At 44.5% G+C, this 25,153-nt stretch overlaps 1 protein-coding gene across 1 annotated transcript in view; it reads right to left on the reverse strand.

The window, feature by feature from the left end:
• B4GALNT3 (beta-1,4-N-acetyl-galactosaminyltransferase 3) overlaps positions 1–25,153 on the reverse strand; it is a 95,003-nt gene that overhangs the window by 19,773 nt on the left and 50,077 nt on the right. The window contains exons 2-6 of the mRNA XM_006092133.3: positions 8,258–8,361; positions 6,701–6,787; positions 3,630–3,653; positions 2,635–2,651; positions 1,776–1,812 (exon numbers count right to left, since the gene is read on the reverse strand). Coding sequence (XP_006092195.1) covers positions 1,776–1,812; positions 2,635–2,651; positions 3,630–3,653; positions 6,701–6,787; positions 8,258–8,361 — 269 coding nt within the window. The remainder of the gene's footprint in view (positions 1–1,775; positions 1,813–2,634; positions 2,652–3,629; positions 3,654–6,700; positions 6,788–8,257; positions 8,362–25,153) is intronic.

The raw sequence follows: 25,153 nt of genomic DNA on the forward strand, positions 1-25,153 counted from the left end.
AGATCCACAACAAGATGCGGAGGCGGGGCATGCCACTGGAGAAGTCTCTGTGTTCAGCCAGGAGGCCAGAGGCCACAGTGGGTCTGGGCAGGGGAAGGAGGGAAGGAGGGAAGGAGGGAAGGAGGGAAGGAGGGAAGGAGGGAAGGAGGGAAGGAGGGAAGGAGGGAAGGAGGGAAGGAGGGATGGAGGAAAGGAGGGAAGGAGGGAAGGAGGGAAGAGCAGGGCTTGCTGCCTCCCACCGCCCTCTCATGGCCTCGCCTGAGGTGCTGCAGGAAACCACAGGCAGGGCGGGAGTGAGTGCAGAAAGAGGACCTCCATCTCCTTGGAGGTCTAGGCCTCACTCAGCATTAAGCTAGCCCTCAAACCAGGCTTCACCCACCCTCAGGCTGTAGGTGGGGAGTCTCTTAGGAACCAGCGGGCACCACCCTCTTCCCCAGGCTCAGCATTGCAACCCCACCAGGATTTGTGTCCCTCCAAGCTTTGCAGACTTTGTATCTGGCAGGGATGTGGGACTCCAGCTCATCAGCACTGCCACTTGCCCACTTTCCACTGTTTAGCAGTGGCTAAGACCCAGGGAAGGGCCGTGGGTACTCCCATTGCCAGAGCACATCCACAGCCAATGAAGGATATGGAACTTCCCAGTTACAAGTAGTGGAGAAAGTATCTGTTGGAACCCTCTCATTTTAGAGGTGAGAATATTGATGCCCACAGAGGTAAACTGACTCTCTAAGGACACACAGCCATTATCCTGTGGAAGTGGGGAGGATGTCTTGGAGTGTGGGAGGAAAAGGGTAGGGCCAGCCTGATGGGTCCTTCCACAGCAAAGTCCACTGTCTTCCACCCCCAGGAAGCTGCCTCTACCAGGCCTCACTGGGCTTACCAGGCCTCACTGGGCTTGCCAGGCCTGCAGCAGAGCCTCCAACTGGATCGAAGCTCCTCCCCTCCATAATTCTTCCCCCTGCCTGCAGAATTGCTGCTCTGGATGTTCCCAGAAGGCTTCAGAACAAACCTCACCCTGGCACGACTGACCTACTTTCCCAGCCTCACCTCACACCACTCTCTGTCACACATCCACACCCCACCCACAGCAAACTCCTTTACCTCTCCATGCCTTGCAAATACTATTTCCTGGTTGGAAGGCCCTTTCCTTTCCTCCTGACCTGAAAACTGCAGCTCATCCTTCAAGGCTCTTCTCAAATCCTTCTCCCCGAGGCCTTTTCCCTCCTCTGTGTTTCCTGCATATCTCAATTATTTTGGAGAAGTTAAGCCCAGAACCACATGTTCCCTCACTTATTCTATAAGCACTGAGTGACTGCTTTGTGCTAGTTAAAGATAAAAAGAGATGTGGTCCTCAAAAAAGGTGTGGTATGCAGAGGTGTGGGGTGCAGAGGGCAGGAAGGCAGGAGCGTCAGCTCTACCTCCAGGAGAGGTCGGAAGCCCATCACAGGATGTGAGCCTCACTCACTGGCCCTCCACTGGCCGCATTGCTGCTCAGTCAGATTCACACTCACACAACCAGCACAGCTGGCTGCTGGCTCACCTCATGGGGCAATGAGGCCTCGCCCAGGAGAAGCACAGAGGCTGGACCACATGACCCCAACACAGCAGGACAACGAGGTCACTGGTTCCTATATACCAGACTCCTGTTCCGAGTTTCTACTCAAGCCACTCTTGATTCCTTGTTTACACCTGTCCTTTGAGGGAACTCTGCCTTGAAATTAAGAGCTCCAAACTCCATGAAGGTAAGAGGTAGCTCTGGATTTTGAGGAAAGGACCAAAGGCCCATTTGGTGAAATCCTAATAGGTAAGATTCTCCATCTGAATAGACGATTTGTAAACAAACGGAGATGCCACTTGTATCACTTGGTACGATGATGGTGTTTCTGGGCTCTGAAAACAGGAAAGGTTGATCCACACAAAAACTTGTACACAAACATTCACAGCAGCATTAGTCATGATAACCAAAAAGCAGAAACAACCCAAATATCCATGTATCAAGGAATGGATTCATAAAATGTGGTACATCCACACATAGAATATTATTCAGCAATGGCCCTATAACTGGTTTGGCTCAGTGGATAGAGCGTCAGCCTGCGGACTCAAGGGTCCCAGGTTCGATTCCAGTCAGGGGCATGTACCTTGGTTGCGGGCACGTCCCCAGTGGGGAGTGTGCAGGAGGCAGCTGATCGATGTTTCTCTCTCATCGATGTTTCTGACTCTCTATCCCTCTCCCTTCCTCTCTGTAAAAAATCAATAAAATATATTTTTTTAAAAAAAGAAGAAATGGAAGTACTGATTCATGCTACACCATGATGAGCCTTGAAAACGTGATGCTCAGTGAAAGAAGTCAGATACAAATAGCCACATATTATATGATTCCATTTACATGAAATGTCCAGAACAGGCAACTCTAGAGAGACAGAAAGTAGATTAGTGTTTTTAAATGGGTGAATTATCCTATATAATAAAAGGCTAATATGCAAATTGTCCCTTCCACCAGGAGTTCAACTGGGAGTTCAACCAGGAGTTTGACCAGGGGGCAGGGCTGGCCCGCCAACCGCCCACGGCCCCTCCCCCTAGCTGCTTAGCTGGATCGCCCGATCAGGGCAGGCCGGCCCAACCCCACCCATGCACGAATTCGTGCACCAGGCCTCTAATCTCTAATATGGTATATAAATTATATCTCAATAAAACTATAAACCACACACCCCAAAAAAAGGAGAGCTTGAGAAGGAATCTACATCCAAACCCTCTCCTAAGGGATGCTGCCTCACCAAAGCCCACATGATATGGCCCACAAAAATTCTGACTTGCTTTGATCTGATTTTGTGTTCACCAAATTTCTTTCTTATAACTCTCTTAGTTTTCCAGAGGGAGTACCCTGAATAGCAGACAGTGTTTCGGTCAAAGGACCCATATATTGACTGGTAAATGAATAAACTGGCATTGAGGTTTAATTAGTGGGTTTACTGATTAGTATTTATGATTTGCGTTGACAGGAATAAATTTTTGAGGGCAGTTACCCCATGAAGGCCAGCCTCCCCGGCCACCCATTCTGATGGCCTCTCTCTGACACACCAAGTAGAATGTCCAAGACTGTTCTGCTTTCGAGAGTGACTCCTGGCCTCAGAGACTGAGTGGCCAATGTCTGGGGCAGGGAGACAGTCAAAGAGACTGTCAGCCTTCTTATATTCTTCCTTGCTCCCACCAGAGCAGGGCTATGTACTAGCTATGCCACCTTGAGTGAGTGAGTAAGTGAGTTAACCCCTCTCCTCTCATTACCTAACAGCTCCTGGCAGCTAGTACTTGTTCAATAAATGACATATCACTCCTTGCTGAAACTATATGTCAAGACAGGAGACAGGTAAGGGGATGGGAAGAAAAGAAGAGGTCCCTTTGATGGGCTGGAAGAGAGTTGGAACATATGTGCCTTCATATGTTAGTTATTTAACCTTTCAGGCCCTTATTTTCCTTGTTAGTAAAATAAGAAGATTGGATCAGTGACTCCCCAAAGATCTCTGAAGACTGTAATGGGGATTTTGTAAGCTACTTTCCATATTATTAAAAAAGACAAAACACAAAGTCAGCCACAGCCAGGTGGCTCAGCTGGTTGGAGCACTATCCTGTACATCAAAAGGTTGTAGGTTTGATTCCTGGTCAGAGCACATACCTAGGTTGTGGATTCAATCCCCCGTTGAGGTGCATACAGGAGGCAATCAATCACTATTTCTCTCTCACTAACTTCTCTCTCTCTAAAGTCAATAAAAACATACCCTTGGGTGACTATTAAAAAAAAAAAAAGGAAATCAGGTATTTACAACCAAAAGGCCATATATTCTTACTAAAAGATCAACTATTCTTTAAAAAGTTAATTTTATATTAATCACTATTGACTATTGTTCACTATTGCCATTTTATATGTAGGATCAATCCCCCGTTGAGGTGCATACAGGAGGCAATCAATCACTATTTCTCTCTCACTAACTTCTCTCTCTCTAAAGTCAGTAAAAACATACCCTTGGGTGAGTATTAAAAAAAAAAAAAAGGAAATCAGGTTTTTACAATCAAAAGGCCATATATTCTTACTAAAAGATCAACTATTCTTTAAAAAGTTAATTTTATATTAATCACTATTTACTATTGTTCACTATTGCCATTTTATATGTAGGATGTCCCCAAAAATGTATACACACTTTGAATAATTATAAAGGCAGTGTTTATTAAAATACATTTCATTTTCAAAATTAAGCTATCAGTTGTTTAAGCGTGTATACATTTTTGGGGGACACCCTGTATATCTCTATTCTTGATGGGCAAAAAAAGGTGGAAACGTTAATGATTAATAAATGCAGAATGTTATGTAGTTATAATCTTTCTTTTTAAAAAAATATATTTGTATTAATTTCAGAGAGGAAGGGAGAGGGAGAGAAAGATAGAAACATCAATAAGAGAATCATTGATTGGCTGACTCTTGTACACCCGCCCTGGGGATCTGAGCCCGCAACTCTGGTATGTCCCCTGACCGAGAATTAGACCAGCAACCTCCTGGTTCACAGGTCAACCCTCAACCACTGAGCCACACCAGCTGGTGAGTAATTATAATTTTTCAAAATAATTAGTTCATCAAGAAAAATTATCCAGCCTGGCCCATGTGGCTCAATGGTTGATCATCAACCCATGAACCAAGAAGTCACGGGTTCAATCATGCCTGGGTTTGGTTCAATCCCCAGTAGGGGGTGTGCAGAAGATAACTGATCGATGTTTCTCGCTCATTGATGTGTCTTTCTATCCCTCTCCCTTCCTCTCTAAAATAAAGAAAAAGAATAGATTACAAACAAAATATCTGACATTAAAAATAAAATTGTTTTTAAGAAAAGAAGAATAATGATCCAAAAAGAAAAGAAAAATATTCTGGTCACAATAAATAAACTGCCAAAACATTTATAGCATGTGACAAATAGTTTATATCACTAATTGGTAAACTAATTTATAAATACTTTATGTAACTTATTATTTATATAGCTAATTTATGGACAGAAAATAACCCAATGAAAAATGGGCGAGATACAAATATGCAATCCAAAGAGAAGAAATACAGTAGTCAATAAACATCTGAAAAAAGAATAAAATATCTTTAAAAATCCAGCCTGGCCACAGTGGCTCAGTGGTTGAGCATTGACCTATGAACCAGGAGGTCATGGTTTGATTCCCAGTCAGGGCACATGCCTGGGTTTCGGGCTCAATGATTCTCTCTCATCATTTATGTTTCTATCTCTCCCTCTTCCTGCCTCTCTGAAATAAAAATATATATATATATATTTTTAAAAAAGATCCAAACTGTGTTCAAAGGAGACAAGGCTGGATCACTGGACCAATAGTCTCTAAGGCACCTTCTTTTCAAAATACTATCTCTAGTTGGGGTGGGGCATAATTACCTGATGACGTCAGTGTACCAGTGTTGTAATCCATCCTCTCTTGGGGCTTTAAACAGGCAGTTTCGAGGGATGAATAACCTACTCCTAATGTCACATTTAGCATGATACTGCCTCCTTCACTCCTGCCCCACAGCAAATGGGTAGATTGGAAATAAAATCACCAGGCTGAAGAGATCAATTTGTGATGAGTACGGATAAAGACAATGGGCTAGCCAGTACCACCCAGCCCAGAAAAGTAATCTATGTGGACAAGTTGTAAAATATGAAACCCAAATTTACAATATTCACCCCAAAGCACCATGGTACTATGGAGTCTTGGCATAAGTGTTTACTCAAGGTAATCTTAAGCATGTTAATTAACCTCTCTGAGCTCCAGTTTCTTGACCAAAGGAAAAAATCTCAAATCCTATATAAATAAAAGGTATCATGATGGTTATAACAACTTTTTTTATTCACACGCTTAACTGCTTCCTGTAAAAATTTTCTGAAACAACATATATTCCTTAAAACACTGTTTTCATAGTGTATGTTCCTTAAAAAACTGGCTTCATAGATTATTAATAGCTGTTCCGTGGGAAAAAGCAATTCAGGAGGCAAATGAGTTTGGTACATGCTGAGCTAAACCAAGTTAAACAGATTATTACAGAACTTCTCAGAAACTTTCATGTGCTAATGTGTATTTCCAAGAAGTGGATGCAATATATAGCTTTTAAACCTTATTTAACAATGAACTCCTTTCTTCCTGGAATATCTTATGGGGCTTAATGGTTCAAGAAAGACAGTTTGGAAAGCCTATCTTTAATATGGGGAATTGGCGGGGACATGGAAATCGTGGCTTCCCTGAGCCTAGTTTTTCTTGCCTATAAAATGAGGATAGTGATACTATTTTACAGGGTATTAAAGCTGAAATGAAATGATACACAAAGCCTGGCACATAGTAGGCTCATAGCAAATGTTAGTTCTTCTCTAAAGCAAGAAAATCGAATAAGCCTGGAATCTTTTTTTCCCCAAAATTAGGTAAAAAAAAATTTTTTTTCCTCAGGTGTGGGTGTGGGTGCGGGTGCGGGTGTGCGTGTGAGTGCGGGTGCGGGTGCAGGTGTGTGTGTGGGCGCGGGTGTGCATGTGGGTGTGGGTGTGGGTGTGGGTGTGCGTGTGGGTGTGGGTGTCTTAGGTAAAAATTTTTAACAATAACCACTGGAAAAAAAATGTTTCTGTGGTCTCCGGAATTATCTGTAAAAGCGATAACCCTCTCAAAGAACAGGGACAGCCCTTACCTCTGAGAGCCAGGGGACAGCTTTATTCCACTGCAGGTAGCTGCTGTTACTGCTCCCACCTCGCTCAAAGTCTTGGTCCTGGCAGAAGAGTGAAGAATGAACTTGGTGGGAATATTAGGGTGAGAACAGGATTCGGGGCCCCTTGAAAGTGCCCCTGGGGAAGTAGAGGTCAGGAGACACAGCCCTGGCCCCAGGAAGCTTATCCACTTAAGGGACACTCCATTTATCATTCACACTATATCCCTCAGGAATATACCTCCTTACAGTTTCACAATGTATCTCCCGAGGTTCTTTTACTTTCCTGCATTTTTTCAGTCTTCCCATATGGAAAGAAACTTTTTCTAATTAGATCAGGCTCTCCAGAGGGCAAGACCTTGCCTCCCTTCCTGTATATCCCCCAGGACTCTGTCCGGATTTCTCACTCATTTGTCCTAACAAGTGGGAGCCCCTTGGGGACATCCCAACTGTTCCCTACTATGCAAGTCCACAGGTTCAGTTTGGTTCTGGCCCAGTCTTCAGGATCCATATCTGTTCTAGACTCAACCTCTGGGCTCTAGGCTAAATTGAACTGCAATTTCCCTAATCTCCCTCCCCTTCACCCCCAAAGCCAATGCTGCTCTTTCCTCACTAGGAACTGTTGGTCCAAGAAACACTACAGGAAAAATGCTCCATTACAAATCTGTCCCCCAGCTATTTGCAGGGGAGGGGGTGACTGTCTATCGCATCACCTCTGACTCTTATAAGTAAGGATCTGGAATTGTAACTAAAGTACCAGCCCAGTCTTCAGGCTGGCAAAAGGCAGGACATACTGGTCCCGCCTCAAGCCCTCGTTGCTGCTGGAGATGGCGGCCACATACCTGGAGGGTCAGACATGGGCACCTTGAACTATGTGTTGAAGGCTTTGAGGGGGACAGGACGCACATCTCTACCCACCCAGCTAGGAAAAGGTTGCTCACACTGGTTAGAGGTGAGAATATTGATGCCCCACAGAGGTAAACTGCCTCTCTAAGGACACCCCAGCAATTATCCTGTGGAAGTGGGGAGGATGTCTTGGAGTGTGTTTTTTTCCCCTCAGGTGTGGGTGTGGGTGTGGGTGAGAGCCTGATCTAATTAGAAAAAGTTTCTTTCCATATGGGAAGACTGAAAAAATGCAGGAAAGTAAAAGAACCTTGGGAGATACATTGATGAAACTGTAAGGAGGTATATTTCCCTGCCATACCCTGTGGAAGGGAAAGAAGAGAGGAACAAGGTCAACATCACTTGAAGACCTCAGCAGAACAAAGATGCTATGGCAAGAAAACACCAGGGCCTGGACCCCACCAGAAACCTGAGGTGGCACAGACAGCCAGGGAGGAAGCCAGGGACTGGGAGGGAGTCTCTAAGGCAAAACCAAAGCTCCTCCTCTGAGGTCAGGCTGCCATCCCCGGGACTCTCTCCTCTGCCTCTCTTACCACAGAAAAGCCGTTTCCCTTAAGGCTACAAGGGCAGGGGCAGCCAGGTCCCATGTTAATCCACTGGCAGGGAAAATGGGCTGGCCCTGCCACATACCTGGAGGCCTTGCCTCTGGGGATGGTAGAACTGAAGATTTGGATCCACAGCTGGAATGTTCCTGCTGGCTAGAGCCTTGGCCAGTTCTCTCCAGCTGCCATACCCTGTGGAAGGGAAAGAAGAGAGGAACAAGGTCAACATCACTTGAAGACCTCATAAATCTGCTGCTCCTCACCCCTCTTCATATGGTGGGTATGAAGTGTGAATTGTCCTCCCACTGGTAACCCGGTACAGGCTGATTCTTCCCCAGTTTCCACTGGAGGCAGATTTCTCCCAAGGCTGCCGTGGAGAAATGGTTGTGAAAGGCAGTGGAACTATGCTTTTCCCTACATGAGTTCCCTTTCCAGCTCAGTCTTTTTCCTTCAAGCCCAGGGAAACAGTATGGTATCTAGTTGGGGAGCCCCACCCCACAACCGCACAGCATTCCATCCAGATCGGGGGGAGGCAGGAAAGGGTGGGCCTGGGACTTGGTGTGTGTCAAACACATTTATAAGACTCGAGGCCTAGATATTCCTGGATTGATCTGGGGGCTGTGTGACTACTGATGCCTGCACCCTGACAGCTCTAGAACTGGCTGGCTTACACACATCTGGGAAGGCTAAAAGCCAAACTATGATGAAAGTGAGAGGGTACAGGAAACCGCTTGCATTCACAACCAAGCAAAGAGGCAAGGAGCTGCACTGAGGGTGAGGGTGGGGAGAAATCAGAATTCAGTGGTCACACTGCTATTCACAGGGGGTCAGAGCTTACTGCGTGTCAAGGAGATGGCTTGGGCATGGATGGTAGACTTTGAATATTTGGAACCAAGTCACTGTTAGCCATAATCAGAATCATAGACTATCAAGGGCTAGAGGGGCTTTCAGGATCATGTAGTCATCTCCAGGTAAGGGAAATGGGACCGTGGCTGGTCAAAGGGCTTATCTGGGCTCACTTAATATATAGTGACAAGGCTAAGACTAGAACCCAAGTGTTCAGATGGATTTTCAATGAGCTTCTGCTTTCCTTCCAACAGCTCCATCAAGACACTACCATGATAGTACAGTGGATACAGCACAAAGGAGTTAGACCAACATCTCTGATCCCTGGGAGCCAATAGCAGGCCGAAAGCAGAAGTGTCCCAGGAACCCCTTTGCGGCACCAGGAGAGAGACAGTCAACCAGACAGAGGAAAGAGCACAACCCACAAATATGGGCCCACAGAAGGTGGACATCAGTGTTTTGCATGAGTGTTTATGTAGCTGACTCTAGGAGGAGATAGATTATGAGGGTGTGTAGGTGCTTTTCTTACAGTTTTGCGTGCCCCTTTAGTGTTTACTAAGCACCTCATAGGCACTCGAGCCTTATGAGAATCTATGAAGTAGACCAGGTCTGATTACTCCCATTTTACAGATGGGGAAAGAAAAGCTCAGAGTTTAAAGTCACAGAGTTAGTTGTTTCAAAGCCAGAATCAGAACAGAGAGCCTCTCTGTCTCATAAGCCAGAGTTTTCTCATTCCGCCTACATTTGCTCCTGTGGGACTTTTTGGCACAGACTTTGAGGAGTTCTGGGGACAGAGGCCTCAGCTGAGGATCTGCGCCTTTGGGTTTCTACACAGACATCAAACCTCTGCGCATGTTATGTTTATAGGAACTTGTGCAGATTTATCCCTCTGCCTGTTATCAAGGTCTCTCCTGTTTCCATGGCTGGCCAGCTGGCAGTCAGAAACAGCAGGTCAGATTAGTTCATGTAGGGGATGTTCTGGGGAAGCAGGATTCTGGGGCCACTGAAGTGAGGTGAGGATCTGGGAGTGAGGCAGAAAGATAACAAATGCGCCTAGATTTACACCCTGCATTTCTGGATGAGCTCAGGGGAAAGCTGTTTGTCCATCTGCTCATCCCAACTCAGCCACATCTCATGTAAAAGCCCATCCTTTCACAAGCCCAGGGAGCTGCTGGCTAGTGGCTGGGGGCTCAGGTGACTCGGTGAAAAATAAGTCACCCCGTGGGAGGGAGAGGGCAGGCCCTGCTTGCTTCTGTCTCTGAATGACTGGGTCATCTCTTCCTTGACTTGGCACTTATGACTAAAAACCATCTACTTCAGATAAAGTTGTGAGGAAATAAAAATAAAAATGCTTTTTGTCCTATCAGTGGGAGTTATAGGTCTCAGATGCATTCTTTCTCATAATTAGTTTTAAATTCCAATCAAATTCTTTTGACTCTCAAAAGTCACACCAAAAGTGAGACAACTTATCCTAAGGTCAATGAACTACCACTTGGTCTTCAGCATGTCTTCTCCTGGCATTCACTGGGCATTGACAAAGACTCTCTCCTTGACCATATCTTAGACAGGCTCTTCTGAGCCCTCTTGTAGACTAGGCCTCATCTTTGGGCCCTGTATTGGCCTGCCTAGCAGTTTTTAGGAAGAATCCTGTTAAATCTTTTTAGCAAGAATCCCCATACCCTTAATGTCTCTTTTTAGTAATTTTTCATGCACTGACCCACTCACTCTGTTTCTTGACTATTAATCCCCAGTTGTCTTCACCATATTCAGAATTGAGCTCAGTTCTACACTGAAGTCTCTCTCCCATACTGTGATAGTACTGAACAAAAATCTCTCTTTATCACCTTTAACTACTGTCCAGCTCTATTTCTCTTTAAAACAGTGGTTCTCAACCTTCCTAATGCCGCGACCCTTTAATACAGTTCCTCATGTTGTGGTGACCCCCAACCATAACATTATTTTTGTTGCTACTTCATAACTGTAATTTTGCTACTGTTATGAATCGTAATGTAAATATCTGATATGCAGGATGTATTTTCATTGTTACAAATTGAACATAATTAAAGCATAGTGATTAATCACAAAAACAATATGTGTTTTCCGATGGTCTTAGGCGACCCCTGTGAAAGGGTCATTCGACCCCCAAAGGGGTCACGACCCACAGATTGAGAACCGCTGCTTTAAAAGAAGGTATGCAGTGGCTCTCTCAGTGAACAAGGAAAACCCACTGTGGGGAGTGGAAGTGATCCTAACCATGCCTTGCCACTGGGTCACGGGTGAGTCTGAATGGCTTAGAAATACGTGCTAAGTCCACAGGCCAGCCTTCAGTAATTGAAGGAGTAGGAAATTCCCTTTGCAAACGCCACAATATAGGAGAAAGACAAGCAAGGCTTTGGAGTCAGAAAGGTCAAATTGTACACCCACCACTTAGAAACAGTGACTACTTGAACAAGTAATTTAACCACTTTGACCTTAGTTTCTTCATCTGGATGGTGGGATAAAAACACCTGCCTCATAGCACCAGTGAGGACTGAATTATGCATGTCAGACCTAGTGTACTCAGTAAGTACTCAGTAAGCATTCCTTTCCCCTGACAATTTCTGACTTTGGGGTTTTGGACTTGGGAGTCAGGAGATGTGAGTTCTAGCCCGTTTGAAATTCTATAAACTTCAGTTCTGGCCAGTGTGGCTCAGTTGTTTGGGCATCGTCCTGTACACCAAAAGGTTGCCGGTTTGATTCTGGTTAGGGCAGATACCCGGGTTGTGGGCTTGATCCCTGGTTGGATTGTGTACAGGAGGCAGCCGATTGATGTTTCACTCTCACATCAATTTTTCTCTCCCTCTCCCTTATTCTCTCTCTAAAAATCAGTAAAAAGATCTAAAAAAAAAAAATTCTATAAACTGCAAATGGCCAGTAGCTCTCTCACTCTCTTCTCTCTGTGCTTATTGACTAGAGAAGTAAGTGGACTGTGGGCCAGCAGTGACTCAGTGGTAGAGCAAGATAACACTTCCTGTGTTTCATGGGTACTGCTTTCTGTTCTCCCATCCCACATCCCTCTGTCCCCCTAGCCATCCCCCTACCACACACACACACACACAAACACACACTTAATATTCACCAAGTGCCTATTCAGTGTGAGGCACTGGGCTGGGCATTTGGTAGGTCCTTTTCCCCTGCCTTTTCCTCTGTATTAACCCAGCTAGTGGATACCCAGGCATTGCTTAGGCCCCTTGGGGAACATGGAGCTAAAGAATGTGCTGATTTAACTATTGACGCTTGTCACTTGCCTTCTAGTAAGTAAACTCCTCCTGCTCCTGGCCAGACCTCTCCTCCCAGAGTGCCAGCTGCCAAGGCCTATTTCTCCTACAACAGGTGTCACATTTGTGCCAGAAGACAGACACCCCGAGCTCAGGTGACAGATAACACAGCACCACGGGCCTCACATTCTGCCTTCACAAAACTGGGCTATCAAATTCACCATCAGCCGGAACTTTGCCATCATTCCTCCTCTGTGTAATATGGACTCTTCAAAGGCCTGAAGATGATCATTTTGGGTCTACATATATCTCTTGGTACTTTTTTTCAAACACTCTCACATACATTATTTCACTACAGCTTCACACTGTCATCTTCATGTTAGAGATAAAGAAACAGAGAGGTGAAGCCATCAGTCCAAGGTCACAGAGTAAGATAACCCATGTAAAGGACTTAGTGCCTGGAACATAAAAAACACTTAACACACTGCAAGTTATCATTTTATTCTTAGTCCCAGTGTTGCAGATCTGAAACTTGCATTCATTTCTCTTGACTTCTGGTTTGATTCTCTGGTTGATATGTCATGTGGTCAAGCGGGACATTCGTACCAGGAAGAAAGGAAGCTCCTTGCTGCTCAGGCAGATTTTGGATTTTGAAAGTATAGCTGACGGACTTGCTGATGCATTGGATATGGGGAGAGGAACTGAGAATGATTCAAAGATTTCTGACCTTGGCAGATGAAAGGCTGGAGTTGCCATTTACTAACACAGGAACCTAGGATGGGGTGTAAAGAGTAACGCCTGAAAGAGAAGTGGAAGCATTAGAGGCGGTGGTGGTAACATCCAGAAGGTGTGTGTGGGGAGGTAACATCCAGGAGGCAGAGGCCATGGCAATTGTATTTCTGGAGCTCTATCTCCAGCCGTGGGGCAGGGCTCCTTCCCCTCTTGCAAAGAGGCCATGGGAACATGGGAACCATGGGGTGGAAGGAGGAGCCTCATAGAGCTGGCCCCACAGGTGTAAAGGACACAAAGATCCAGGTGAATGTAGACAATGTGCTAAGAAGCCCAGCATCTGTACAGAGAAAAGGTGATGAAATCCAGAGAAGCTGAGCAAAGTTGGAGCCCTTGTCCCTCAAGAGAACAGGAGGTTGCCCAGGAAACAGGACGTTGTGACACCCAGACCACAGTTCCACAAATGCCAGGAACCAACACTGAGACCTAGGACAAAAACAGGAGGGACTGCGAGAGCTAGTTACACATCCTCAGCAGAACAAAGACGCTATGGCAAGAAAACACCAGGGCCCTGACCGGTTTGGCTCAGTGGATAGAGCATCGGCCTGCGACTCAAGGGTCCCAGGTTCGATTCCAGTCAAGGGCATGTACATTGGTTGCGGGCACATACCCAGTAGGGAGTATGCAGGAGGCAGCTGGTCAATGTTTCTCTCTCATCGATGTTTCTAACTCTCTATCCCTCTCCCTTCCTCTCTGTAAACAGTCAATAAAATATATTTAAAAAACAAAAAGAAAACACCAGGGCCTGGACCCCACCAGAAACCTGAGATGGCACAGACAGCCAGGGAGGAAGCCAGGGACTGGGAGAGCGTCTCTAAGGCAAAACCAAAGCTCCAATGTCTGTTGGCTTCACCTTTCCTTTCCAGCCCCTAACACCCCAGGGAACTTGATGCAAGAGAAATTATTATTGATGTACCCTTAACAGTTAACATTTATGTGTCAGGCATATGTACACTTATATTCATATTAAATGAAAAATAGATTATTTTATGTAATACAACAACCCTTCATGAAAACAAGGCTTAGAGGTTAAAAATCTTGCTGAAAGTCACTAAGGTACTGAGAGAGGCCAGTACATGTGAAGTCAGGACAAAAGCCTGTGACCTTAATTCCTTTACCTTCTATTGAATATACTTGAGGACTTTTGTCCACCTCTACCATCATTGCCACTACTATCTGTGTCAGGTACTCATTTAGTCACCAGTCTAGCCCCTTCTCAACCCTTTGCAATTACCTTCCACTCACCCACCCATATCTGCCACACACACACTCCAATTTGGCCGTTAACAAACACTCTCTGAAAAACCAAAGAAAAACTAAAGGGAGTATGGAGACCTAATTATGCCAAAACAGCTAGAAAACTGGACATGAAACATCTGAGCATAGGCCTGCTCCCCTCTTCCTAGTTTCTGCACCTCTTCCTTCTCAACCTGAGGTAAACAATCCAGCTGTGTGTCTGTGGGCAGGGGTTGGCTCAGAGGATTCTAAATGGTTTGGTCAGCTCCATCTCACTCTCCCTCATAGCACAGGTGTTGGGGGGAGGAGGACTGAGAAAAGCAGGAGAGAGACGGAATTCTAAGTCTCCCTAACTCCTCTTTGTATGAGTAGAGAGAGATGAGTAAGCCCTTGATGAACCTCTTCCCCACAGCCTCTCCCTCCCCCAAGCTGCTGCTGCTCCCCATCTCCCTGCCAAGCCAGCACCTGAGCTGCTGTAATGGTTGTGGCTGCCGGCAGGTCGAGGCTTGTCAGCAAGATGCCAGGGACTCTACCTGTTGCCCTGATGGATGCTGCCTAAAGGGGGCCCAAGGGGGGCATCAGAGCTATGCCAGGTATATGCTCATGTTTTGGCCCTACTGGCAGTGTTTCCTGCTCACCCAAACTTCTAGATTCATGTATAAATCTTCAAGGGGGTAGATAAGGAGAGGAGATAGAAGGCAAATGCCCTTTCTAGTCTGCTGCAGCTGCTCTGGGAAATAGGGTCTGTACACAACCCAGCTAGGAACTTTCCATTCCCTAAGTCAGTGATGGTGAACCTTTTGAGCTCGGCGTGTCAGCATTTTGAAAAACCCTAACTTAACTCTGGTGCCGTGTCACATATAGAAATTTTTTGATATTTGCAACCATAGTAAAACAAAGACTTATATTTTTTATATTTATTGTATATATTTAAATGCCATTTAACAAAGAAAAATCAACCAAAAAAATGAGTTCGCGTGTCACCTCTGACACGCGTGTCATAGGTTGGCCATCACTGCCCTAAGTCATAGATATGATCAGTAGAGACCCCAGAAGGCTTGGCCAGGCTCTGAGGCACCTCCAGGATATGTCATCATCACCACCATCTGTTACAAAAAACAAACAAATAAAATCCCACAACATCTAAGGCCCCATTTACTAGTAAGTAACAGAACAAGTATAGCCACAAACATGTTCTTTCCAAGGACAATTTTGACTGGAGACCCTTAAAGAAATGGGATGGTTTCAGAAAAACCGAGAGGTAACAGGGTCCAGGATTTCTAAAACAGGGCCAAGCCCACTAAAAAGGTGCTTTAATCTCTGGTTGACCTAGGCAAGGACCACTCTGGTGTTTTTAGGATCTTTTGGAACCAGTAGGCTTGTCATTTCTGTTCTTTCCAGACTGGGACACAGACAAGCTTCAGAACATGGAGAAAGATGTGGGCCGATCTTTTCCCTTCCTGGAATCAAAAGTAAGCAATCAACAGTTTGGGGAAGATTAAATAAATGAATCAACCACCAGGCATTTATTTACCACCATTGTATACTTAGTACTCTGCCAGCTGCTGTGATAGAGAGGTACCAACAGAGAAGTTCAGCTCCATCCATCCCTAGGTGCAGTTAGGGCAGACATTATGTTAAATGAAAGGACCAATGTGTCTGTGGACTCCTGTGTGTGCTGTGGCACTCACACCCACGCCCACATGCAAGGCGTACAGAAGCCAGTTCTGCTTTATGTAACAGGCAGCTGCACATTAGACAGGAGGCTAACTGGATGCTAATGATGTGATATTGCTCTATGATTTTACAGACTTACAGGAACCTCAGGCAAAATGCTCAGCAAACATTTTCTGGGATAAGGGAGCTGGTCTTCAGGGTCCCAAAGAGTTCAGGAGACACAACACAGATATAGCAAAATCCTAACTCTTTAAGATGGCAATGGAGTGTTTCAGCAGAAATATCACCAGGACTCACCTGAAGATTGACATTGCCACGGAAGCTCTAAGGGGTTGGAGCCGTAGTGGGACAATAGCCTAGCAGCTAGTCAAAAGCCAATACTCTTTCTCCTACTGCCTTCCAAGTGGAAGGAAGGAGCAGTGGAGGCCCAAGATCCCAGGAACTCTCCTTCCCAACTAGTGGAGGCGGTTCCATCCCAACTTGAGGGAAAAGTGTGGTTTCCATAATTATATTTCTTGGAGGACATTCAGGGACAAAGGCGTTATAGAAAGAATAGGAACTAGAAGGGGGGAAGGGGGACAAAGACTGGAAAAAAGACCAAAAGGGGAAAAGGACAAAGTTTGGGGAATGTGGCTTTGAAAAAGAGAAAAGAGAGCAGCACCTAGCCAGCTAATGAGACAGGAGGAGAGAAGTGGAAAATATTTGATGATAATTATGTTAATTATGAAAGTTGTGGGTGACTACAGTAAAATGCCAAAAGGGTCTTGGACAGAGAACACCACTTTACAAAGCCCTCCTCCTACATTAACTACTTAACCCACTCACAGGCTAGTACCATGTGCATTAGCCCAGGCCGGCAGTATGCTAAGCACCTCACATGCATTATCACATTTAATCTTCATTAACAATCAGTAGGTAGGTATTATATTACTCTCATTTCACAGATCAGAAAACTGAGGCCAGGCAGTTAGGAGGGTATGTATCTGCCCAAGACCTCACTTGAGCTGAATTTTTCAAACCCAGTTTTCTTGACATTTGTTAACAAGTACCTTACATACCCATTTGTTTGTTGGGAGAAACAACAACAACAAGGAAATCCAGAAGAACTAGGGACCCTGAAGCCAAGCAAGTTTTCTAGGGCAAAACAGGGCCAGGTTTGGGACCAGAAGCCAGAAGCCACAGCCTCCCAACCCTCTCGCCCCAAGATATCTCCTCTTAGAACAATGCATTCTTTTAAGCATCTTATTGAGTCCTTTCTCTTTTCTGCATCAGGCTTGAAAACAAATGAGATCCACTGTCTGGTCTTAAGGGCTGCTAGCTGCTAGATTTGTGAGGTCTCTTAAAGGTGACTTGCCAAAGCCAAGTTGAGATTGTTATAACCTGTTCTTGGGAAGTAGAGGTGATAAATGGGACAGGAAAGGCATGGAATTTGGGAACTCCGCTTTTTCCCTTCCCACAAAATACCATTTTAATGGGACCTAAGGGTTAGACCACACCAAGGGCAGAGGCCTCAGTTATATGTTAGCCCCCATTCCTAAGTCAACCATCCCACGACGATCCATCCACCTAATGTGTTTATATCAGAGCTCTTTCATATCTTGGTCTCATTCTTTTTTTATTTTTTAATTGATTTTTGAGAGAGAGAGAGCGAGCGCATCGATCTGTTGTTTCACTTATTTATGCATTCATTGGCCTATTCTTGTATGTGCCCTGACCAGGGATCAAACCTGCAACCTTGGCATATCAGACAAATGTTCCAACCAACTGAACTAGACTCAGGAAGGGCAGTCTCACTCTTACTTTTATCCCAGTCCCATGAGTTATTTCCATTTTGCTGATGAGACCCACAGATCAGTTAATAGGTTTGTCCAATATCCAAGGAAGCCAGTGTTAAGACCAGGCTAGAGCCCAGGCCTTTGGTTCTCGGCTCAAGGCTCAGTGCATCATAGCACAGTGCTCATCTGTGGCTACCAGCGTTAAGTGGGCTGTAGGACGGGGGTGTCTGGGAAGAACTCTGACCCCAAACTAGGAAGAAGTTGAAAATTAGCACTGTGCTAGCAGGAACTAGGTCTTGTTTGTTAATACATTTTCACTGTATAAATCAATTGAAATGAGCAGTTTCAATACATCCCAGCTTCAGAAAGGGGTTAAATTATTTGGCCTGATTTTATATTCCCATTGTATAAATCAGGCACTTGATGCATGTGGAATAAACAAATGAGTGAATGACAAGGAGGGTCCTGGGAGGGGCCTGACATATCTATCATCATAGAACTAATTAGGTGTCTTCTGGCCAGAGACTGAATGAACGACAGACACTGGCCCTAATATTCTGAAAAGTTGACCAGCTAAAGGCTGTCTTCAGCACCTGTGGGCACTCACAACGGCACAGATGTCAAAGTCACAACCCAAAGGAGCCTCTAAGGAAGCTCTTCCTTTAGAGGACTCTTGCTCTCTCTTCCTCTACCTTCCTCTCTCTCTCTCTCTCTCTCTCTCTCTCTCTCTAAAATCAATTTTAAAAATTTTAATTTCTAGATGAATGTGTGTATATGTGTATGTATTAAAATATAATAAACAAAATTGTGCCATCTTTACCATTTATAAGTGTTCAGCTCATTGGCATAAGTACATTTACATTGTTGTGCAACCATCACCACAATCCATCTCCAGGACAAACTGAAACTATACCCATTAAATACTAATTCCCTGTTCCTCTCCCGAGGCCTTGGCAACTACCATTCTACACTGTCTCTATGCATTTGACTCTGCTAGGTAAGAGACTTTACAGAATATGAGGGAGGCAGGAGAGCTGATTATTTAGAATATCCTCAGGAAAAGTGAGTTCCAGATAAGTACAATATTTGGTCTTGTGTGTCTGGCTTATGTCACAGCATAATGTCCTCAAGTTTCATCCATGTGGTAGCGTCTGTCAGAATTTCCTTCCTTTTTAAGGCTGAACCATATGCCACTGCATGGATATACCACATTTGGTTTACCCACTCACCCATCAATGGTCACTTGGGTTGTTTTCACCTTTTGGCTATTGTAAATAATGCAGCTATCAACATGGGTGTGCACAAGTATCTGTTCCAGTCCCTGCTTTCTCTTCTTTTGGTAGGGCACTCCCCTTTAAACTGCTAACCTCGATCCATTCTTCCAAAGATAAAAGCAGGAGCTGAAGGCCAAGGGGGGCCAGGCCAGGCTGCTATCCTCATAGTAGAGACATGGTGGCAAACCACGTTCGACTGAGAATGCAGGGAGTCTGGGGGACAGTGGGTGGAAGGAGGAGGAGTGCTGAGTGGGTTAGATCAGACTGGAGCAATCCCAACCCATATGTACAGAGGAAAAGCGGAACTTCTGAGTGAGCCCAGCGTAGGGCTTTCCCCAAGGACAGTGATGTCCTAGTCAAAGTTTCCACATATCCCAGCTTCAGAGAGAGGCTTAAGTTACCTGGGCCCCTAGAAATTCAGTTCAGTACTGACAGTGGTCCACGAACTGTTGGTTACCTGTCCTCAGTGAGATAAGCATTTAGAACCTTTTAGTGCAATCTGACATTGCAGCTACATCAACATGGAACAGTGGAATCATCTCACCCAACATAACAGACCATTCTGGACCTTTTGAACTCCTATGGTCAGTGGCATGTGTTGCAAGCTGCCTAATGTGTAGAATAATTGCCTGTCAGTCAGTGACAGGCTGGGAACTAAAAACCAAAACTAGAAAAGCAGGTCCTTGCACTTACCACATGGGCCTTCCTTCCTCTCTTGTTTCCTCCCTCCCTTCCCTCTTCCTTCCTAACTTAGGCAAAAGGTAAATTTTGAGAAAGACTACAGAGTAGCTCACAGAATAAAAGAGAGAACCTCACAACCAGGCCCCAGAAAAGCCAAGAACCAGATCAGTGACGAATCTCAGCAGCCAGTCAATGACTCAGCTCCAAACACCTCTGTGTGTCTTTGCTCAGAATCAAAATTCCCAGGAAAGAAGTCTGGGCGGCCTTAGCTTGGGTCAGGTGTCTCTTTGGTGGTAAAAGGGTGGGGCTTGTTTCTGGGTGAGGTTCCTGCAGCTCCATTAGAAGAATAGGTGGAGGGAGGGGCAGTTTTACTGTGGCAAGTTTCTGATGCTTCTATGACAAAATAGCTCAACTCTGAGTAGCTGTTATTCCTAAAACAAAAGTGAGGCTTATCTGAGAGTCATTATATTTTTTTTAAAGCAGGATCACATAAAATGCAGATATAGCTGAGTATTAAAGACACCGACACATGGAGTTAGTTCTATAATACTTAAGAGACTTTACAGAATATGAGGAAGGCAGGAGAGCTGATTATTTAGAATATCCTCAGGAAAAGTGAGTTCCAGGCAATGATCAAAACACGTCTTGGAAAGATGAGGTGAAATAATCATCTATCAGAGCATTTGAAAGTAACACTCCATCAATTCAATTAACCTTGGTTAGAAAAAAACAGAACTGTTTGTAGTCTGGGAGAGCTCAGAAACCATGGGAGCAAGCCCCCACATGGCACAATATCAGGAAGCTGAAGGCTCGAACACTGGAGTCACTGCCGGAGGTCCCAGAGCAAGTCAGAGGCAGAAGCAGGACTGGATCCCAGGTCTCCTCTCTTCTGGTTCAGGCTTCAGTTCAGACCACAAATAACCTGCTAAAGTGGGAGGTGGTTCCCAGGTTATCAGGAGTGGTAAAGTAGCATTCTGTAGTTCGGAAAATGGACTGAGCACAGCCCCTCTTGTGGAAACAAGGTCGTGGTCTAAAGAGACAGCCTAGAGAAGAAGTTTCTCTGGTATTTGAGAGTTTGGGTCTAGAACTGGTCATTGTGTTGAGGAAGGCTTTTGAGCTTATCTGAGGCAGAGGCTGTGTCACACACACCTCTGCCACTCCCCTTAGCCACAGCTTTAAATATGAAAGATGTTCATTAAATGACTATTGCATTAAAATACCTTTTATAGTGTTTTTCTTTTACTAAATTTTGTTCTCTAAGCACATTTATTTATTTTTATGTTTTAAATATCTTTTTTATTGATTTCAGAGAGGAAGGGAGAGATAGAAAGATCAATGCTGAGAGAAAATCATGAATCAGCTGCCTTCTGTATGCTCCACACTGGGGATTGAGCCCGAAACCCAGGCATGTGCCCTGACCCGGAATCAAACCATGACCTCCTGGTTCATAAGTAAACACTCAACCACTGGGCCACATCGACCGGGCTCTAAGCACATTTATTAGAAAATATTCAGCCTGGCTGGCTTGGCTCAGTGGTTGAATGTCAACCTATGAACCAGGAGATCATGGTTTGATTCTTGGTCAGGGCACATGTCCTGGTTGTGGGCTTGATCCCCAGTAGAGAGCTTGCAGGATGCAGCCAATCAATGATTCTCTCTCATCATTGTTTCTATCTCTCTCTCCCTCTCCTTTCCTCTCTGAAATCAATAAAAATATTTTTTAAATATGTAATCAACATACATGGAAATATCCACAAGCACATTAAACATTCCTTTGCCATATATCTATTCACATTCTGCATGGGAGGAAAAAATATCCTTTTCTCTGAGTTAAAAACCATTTTTTAAAATAAATGAACAGTCTGGGGCAGGGGGTGGGAGCAAGCTAGAAGGAATCAATGGGAGAAAAAGGGGGACATATGTAATACTTTCAACAATAAAGATTTTAAAAATAAAATAAAATAAATGAGCAAACGTAAGTATACTTGAGAATAGGGAGAGAAATTTAGACTCAGTAGGAAAGAGACTAAGTAGGAGCGCCAGTAGTCAGCCCGGTCAGTATTATCTGTTTCCTACCTTTACAAAAAAGAATCTGCTGATTGGACTGCAGTGTGATTGTTAAAATATCTACTTTAGCTCAGATACCATTGGTCACAATACCACTGGGTAATCCCTGCCAGTCTACTCTTTCCTTCACAAATGCAGTGAAACACTGACTCCTATCATGGCTGATTAAACTTGTTCGTCTATGGTTTTTATGCACCATACAATCCAAGTACCAGCTCTATGTCTACAGAGAAAAGTGCAATAAATAGAAAAGTGAAATTTTTATTAAGTCAACTGGTTATTTCATGTGTCAGTGATTGTGTTTTCTGAACCCCAAATCAGGCTTTGTGGTCTGACCAAGGCAATAGATTGTCTGAAACAGTTCATCGTTCCTGAAAACCCAGACCTAAAATTCACATTGTTTGACACTAAATGATCAGTTTCACAGATTTCTACTGTCCTCACTCTCACCAAATTTGCTAAATTCTCTGGTGAAATGACCAGCCAGGCCTGATCTATACAACCCTATCTAGCCCATTCATAGTTGGATTGACAGGAATATTGGCTAAAAATTCACAAGTAGTTCAAGAGGATAAAAGTTCATCCTAGGACTTTCTATCCCATGCCCTGTCCCCTCCCAACCGCCCCCAACAATTTCTTCCAGCACTTTCTTTCCCTTGAGCCAGCGGGCTGATGCAGATCTACCACCATGCCTAACAGAAGTGACAGCTGCCCAAACCATGCACAGAAGTGGAGACAACACAGAATCATTGCTAGGTCAAATACAGTTTGAAATTCCCACACACAGAGGACATATGGAGGTGGTAGAAAACCAAGAATATGAAAATGACTTCCCCAGCAAAGAAAAATTTCTAGGTAAACTTCCCTAGAATTATCATGAGCACTATTAAAAGTTGAGTGAGTGCCCGGGCAGCGTGTCTCAGTGGTTGAGCGTGGACCTATGAACCAGGAAGTCACCATTCGATTCCTGGTCAGGGCACATGCCTGGGTTGCCGGCTCTATCCCCAGTGTCGAGTGTGCAGAGGGCAGCCGACCAATGATTCTCTCTCATCATTTATGTTTCTATCTCTCTCTCCCTCTTCCTTCCTCTCTGAAATAAATAAAAATATATTTTTAAAAATAATAAAATAAAAGTTAAGTGAGCAACTCAACTAACTCAACTCTATCCACTTTTTGCCAAGGAGACTGAATTAAGAAGCAACAGTCACTCAACCTGAATTTGTGTGCCAGATTTGGCTTAAAGAACCTTAGTGAACCAACAAATAAACAAGGTCTGGTGGGAACCAAAGAAGAACTCAAGGACAGCTAGAGATGAGCTGATAAAAACTGCTCTCCAGCCCTAACTGGTGTGGCTCAGTGGATAGAGCATCGGCCTGCAGACTGAGGGGTCCCAGGTTCGATTCCTGACAAGGGCATGTATCTTGGTTGGGGCCCATCCCCAGTGGGGAGTGTGCAGGAGGCAGCTGATCTATGTTTCTCCCTCATCGATGTTTCTAACTCTCTATCTCTCTCCCTTCCTCTCTGTAAAAAATCAATAAAATATATTTTTAAAAAACCTGCTCTCCAAATTGGACACAACTACTGTAATTTTTATCAAGAGGGAGGGAGGGAGGGAGAGAGAGAGAGAGAGAGAGAAAACGTTGCTTTGGAGGAGGAACCAGTGCATAAGAAAACTCCAAAGATGAAAAGCAAAGGGAAATTCACTACCACTGAGCCGCGTGCTGCTAACAGTTTAATATTTCAATCTTTCTGATCTGTGCGAATCTCATTTTACCTATGTGATACCTAAATGGTTTCTGGAACTTTCTCCTACCAGGAGCACTTGTGAAAACAGTGAGGCACAGAGAACTTAGATCATTTTTTGGCTTCCTGAGCATAAACTTTGATATTTAATGACCTGTGATAGCAGTCGGTATCCTAGTAATACATATAACCCTTGGGGATCTATTAACTGTTTAGCAATCCTAGGTCTTAGGGGAATATGTTTTCCATCTTTCAAAGAGCCTGTTGTAGGTGGTTTGTAGTAAGATGCAAATATTCCCAGGAGTGGGCTGAGGCACTGAGCTAGGTTTCCCTGGAGTTCACCACCATACAAAAACAAGTACAGCTTTCTCACAAAGACTGCACAGTCTGCTATTTATTTTGAATTGGCTTTTTGGATCAGTTTATTAGAGCTCTGATGGTTGCACTAAATGGCTCATAGTGGGAAAGAAGCTTTAAAAAAATTTTTTAAAAGAGGAAGCTGCATGAGCAGTCAATTAACTGCATTTATTGAGCTATATATACATAGCTGCTTTGCCTGGCTCTGGGTGGGTGATTGATCAAGCATTGTGTTCACAATCAGTTTCAAGCAAGAAATATATGGAATTGAATACCAGCCCTGCCACTGTCTATCTGTGTGACCTTCACCAATTCCTTAACCTCTCAGAGGCTCAGCTGTCTCATCTCCCTACCTCCTCTCATTCAGTTAGAAAGAATAATTAAGTCCAATGAATGAATTAAATAACATTTGTTCCATGCAGTCAGGCAACAGGCAGCTCCTTTCGCATTCATAGTACTAGCTCTTTACTCTTGGTCGGAAATTTTACGTTAATTTCCAACGCACAATAACCCTGTAAGGTATTACTCTCCCATTCTCCTAATTATAAAACTGAGGTTTAACGAGTTTACAGGATTTGCTCAAGATCCCGTAAGTAGCCAAACTGGAATTCAAACTACTTTTATTGGTTCCAAAGTCCACAGTCTTCCCACTGCTGTCCAATGAACCCTCACTGCACCCCTGTGAAGTTCATTTTATGGAGACGCATTTATGATAAAGAAATGGAGGCTAAGGAACCAGCCCAGGTCAGGAAGTCACAGCTGGTGGCCCTGCCATCGCTGTTAATGAATAATCGGGCTGGATTTTCACACCCAGGTCTGAATCCCTCCTGTGCTTCTCCACGACACAACTCTGTTTCACGCATGAGGGGCGGGTTTGGTAACATGACATGGTGCACAATGAAGCCCTAAATAAGATTCTGGAATTCAGAGAGGAGGGTCCTGGTGACCAGGGAAGAGAAGACTTCTTGGTGAAGCAGGTCTAGAGTAGGTATTTTGGGAAGTAGGTGGTTACTGGGTCTGGGAAGGGAAGAAGCTACTGCCCCTGTGGAGATTTAGCTTGTACAGAGCAACTTGGATTGTTTCTGCTCCATCTGACTGCTCTAAACCGCACCCAAGCACCTGCCTTGGTTCCTCGGCTGGAACCCACTAGACATATTACACGTGTATGTGTATAAAAGCTATCTTCTCCCCACACATTTTGTCCCTTATGCATGGCACATGGTGGGCATCTGTTGAATGAATGATGTCACTGTTAACAGTATCCATCTAGTTTCACACAATG

This window comes from Myotis lucifugus, unplaced genomic scaffold, assembly GCF_000147115.1.
Source record: "Myotis lucifugus unplaced genomic scaffold, Myoluc2.0 scaffold_98, whole genome shotgun sequence".
NCBI lineage: Eukaryota > Metazoa > Chordata > Mammalia > Chiroptera > Vespertilionidae > Myotis > Myotis lucifugus.